At 27.8% G+C, this 2,391-nt stretch overlaps 1 protein-coding gene across 1 annotated transcript in view; it reads left to right on the top strand.

The window, feature by feature from the left end:
- Window positions 1-1,983, top strand: part of LOC114073124 (SET domain-containing protein 4-like) — an 8,276-nt gene extending 6,293 nt beyond the window's left edge. The window contains exons 8-9 of the mRNA XM_027910913.1: window positions 662-785; window positions 1,849-1,983. Of these exons, the coding sequence (XP_027766714.1) occupies window positions 662-785; window positions 1,849-1,983 (259 nt within the window). The remainder of the gene's footprint in view (window positions 1-661; window positions 786-1,848) is intronic.
- Window positions 1,984-2,391: the final 408 nt, after the last annotated feature.

Raw genomic sequence — 2,391 nt, 5'->3', positions numbered from 1 at the left:
TCAAAGATTTTTGATTCGGACCTTTGGATTCGGACCTTTGGATTCGGACCTTTGGATTCAGACATTTTGGATTCAGACATTTTGGATTCAGACATTTTGATTCAAAGTTTTATATTCAGACATTTTTGATTCAAAGATTTTTGGTTCAGACATTTTTGGTTCAGACATTTTTGATTCAGACATTTTTGATTCAGACATTTTGGATTCAGACATTTTGGATTCAGACATTTTGGGTTCAGACATTTTTGGTTCAGACATTTTGATTCAGACATTTTGATTCAAAGTTTTATATTCAGACATTTTTGATTCAGACATTTTTGATTCAGACATTTTTGATTCAGACATTTTTGGTTCAGACATTTTTGGTTCAGACATTTTTGGTTCAGACATTTTTGGTTCAGACATTTTTGGTTCAGACATTTTTGGTTCAGACATTTTGAGTCAAAGATTTTGATTCAAAGTTTTATATTCAGACATTTTTGGTTCAGACATTTTGATTCAAAGATTTTGATTCAGACCTTTTGATTTAGACCTTTGAATTCAAACATTTGGATTCAAAGATTTTGATTCAAACATTTTTGATTCAAAGATTTTGATTCGAAGTTTTATATTCAGACTTTTTGATTCAGACATTATTTTGATTCAAACACTGTGGTTTCAGTGCCTGCTGGAGGAGGACACTGCTTGGGGACGTCATTTCAGCCGGAAACCAAGAGCAGACCTGGAAAATAACAACCCAAATATGCCATTTCTTAATAGAGGAGACTCAGGGTATCCTTCTCCAGGTAATTTGACTTTCCTAGAAATGTCATTTTCTGGGCTGAGAACTGGGATTTTTCCCATTGCCCCTATTTTTATTTAATTTAATTTTTTAATTTTATTTATTTTATTTTTGTTTTATTTTATTTTTATTTATCTTTTATTATATTTTTATTTTATTTTTTTATTTTATTTTTATTTATTTTTATTATATTTTTATTTTATTATTACTATTTCTCTTATGGAATTTAAGAGAAAAATACTATTTTTACGTAGTTCATGAAATCCCTACCACAGGTTGCCACAAATTTTCTGTTCATGGCCTATTATTGCTAAATATATCTATAATTTCTGAAATATGTATTTTATATTTAAAATATACTTAAATTATAATACGTAACATGTATTTATATTTCTATAGATTTTTATATGTTTATAGGAAAAGGTATAATATATTTTAATATATTATATTCAATATATAAAATTTATAATGTATAATATATATTTATATTTATTGCAATATATTTTTATATGAATATATAGCATAACATATTTTTATATTTACATATAAGTAGATAATTATATAAAATATAGATTTTTTTATATTTTATATTAAGTATATAAAATTTGTAATGTATACTATTTATATTTATCGAGAAATATATTTATATAAAGATATAATATAACATATGTTTACATTTACATATAAATATGTATTTATATAAAACAACATATTTTTATATTCTATATTTAATATATAAAATTTATGAGATATAATATATATTTATATTTATCTGGAAATATATGTTTATATAAATAAAACATATAACATATTTTTACATTTACATATAATTTATATTTTATGTATTTTATATTTAATGTGTAAACTTTATAACATACTACATATTTATGTCTGTATGTTTATTTAAATGTAGAATATATATTATTTTCATATATGATATGAAGTCTAATGATAGAAAACATAATTTATATTTAATATATAAATTTTATTATATTATTTAAAACATACAAAAATTAATATATATAAAAAAAATGTTAGCAATTTCCTCCCATTTGTATAAATTCCAGATTTCCCAGCTGAGAAGGAGCACAGAGAACATCTCCTCCCAGTTGGCTCTGGTGGAAAAGCTGCACTTGGAGGGGCTGAAGATTCTCCAGAACTCAGCTGAGCTTCTTTGCACCCAGGACATGGGCACAGCCTGACCCCCTGCAGCTGGAATAGCTGTGCTTTGGTGAAGATGATTTACCAGGGAATTCTCCAGAGGGAATTTCAGGGCAGGACCCTCCTTTGAGCTTCATAAACTGGGCTGTGATAATTTTCCCCTTGTGGGGGATTCACATTTCGCATAATATTTCCTTGCTCTTCGCAACATTTTTAAAGAACAGTGTATTAAAAAATATTTATTTTTACGAGTCTGCTGCTTCATTTTCCACGAGACTGCTCTGCTTTTGAAATAATTGGATTTGAAGCAGGGAAGGTGTTCTAGGGGGTGACAGAATTTAAGGAAAAAAATGCAAGAAGTGGGAGCTGTGAAGTGTTCCAGCTCAGCTGCACTTCCAGGCTGTCCTTGGGACCTCGTGGTGGACAAGAACGTTGTGCACGGAATTCCA

The sequence above is a fragment of the Empidonax traillii genome, unplaced genomic scaffold, assembly GCF_003031625.1.
Source record: "Empidonax traillii isolate 1590-97213 ecotype Southwest subspecies unplaced genomic scaffold, ASM303162v1 scaffold5408:size25015, whole genome shotgun sequence".
Classification (NCBI taxonomy): Eukaryota; Metazoa; Chordata; class Aves; order Passeriformes; family Tyrannidae; genus Empidonax; species Empidonax traillii.
The sequence above is the reverse complement of the archived record's forward strand: the minus strand, read 5'-3'. Positions and strand labels throughout refer to the sequence as shown.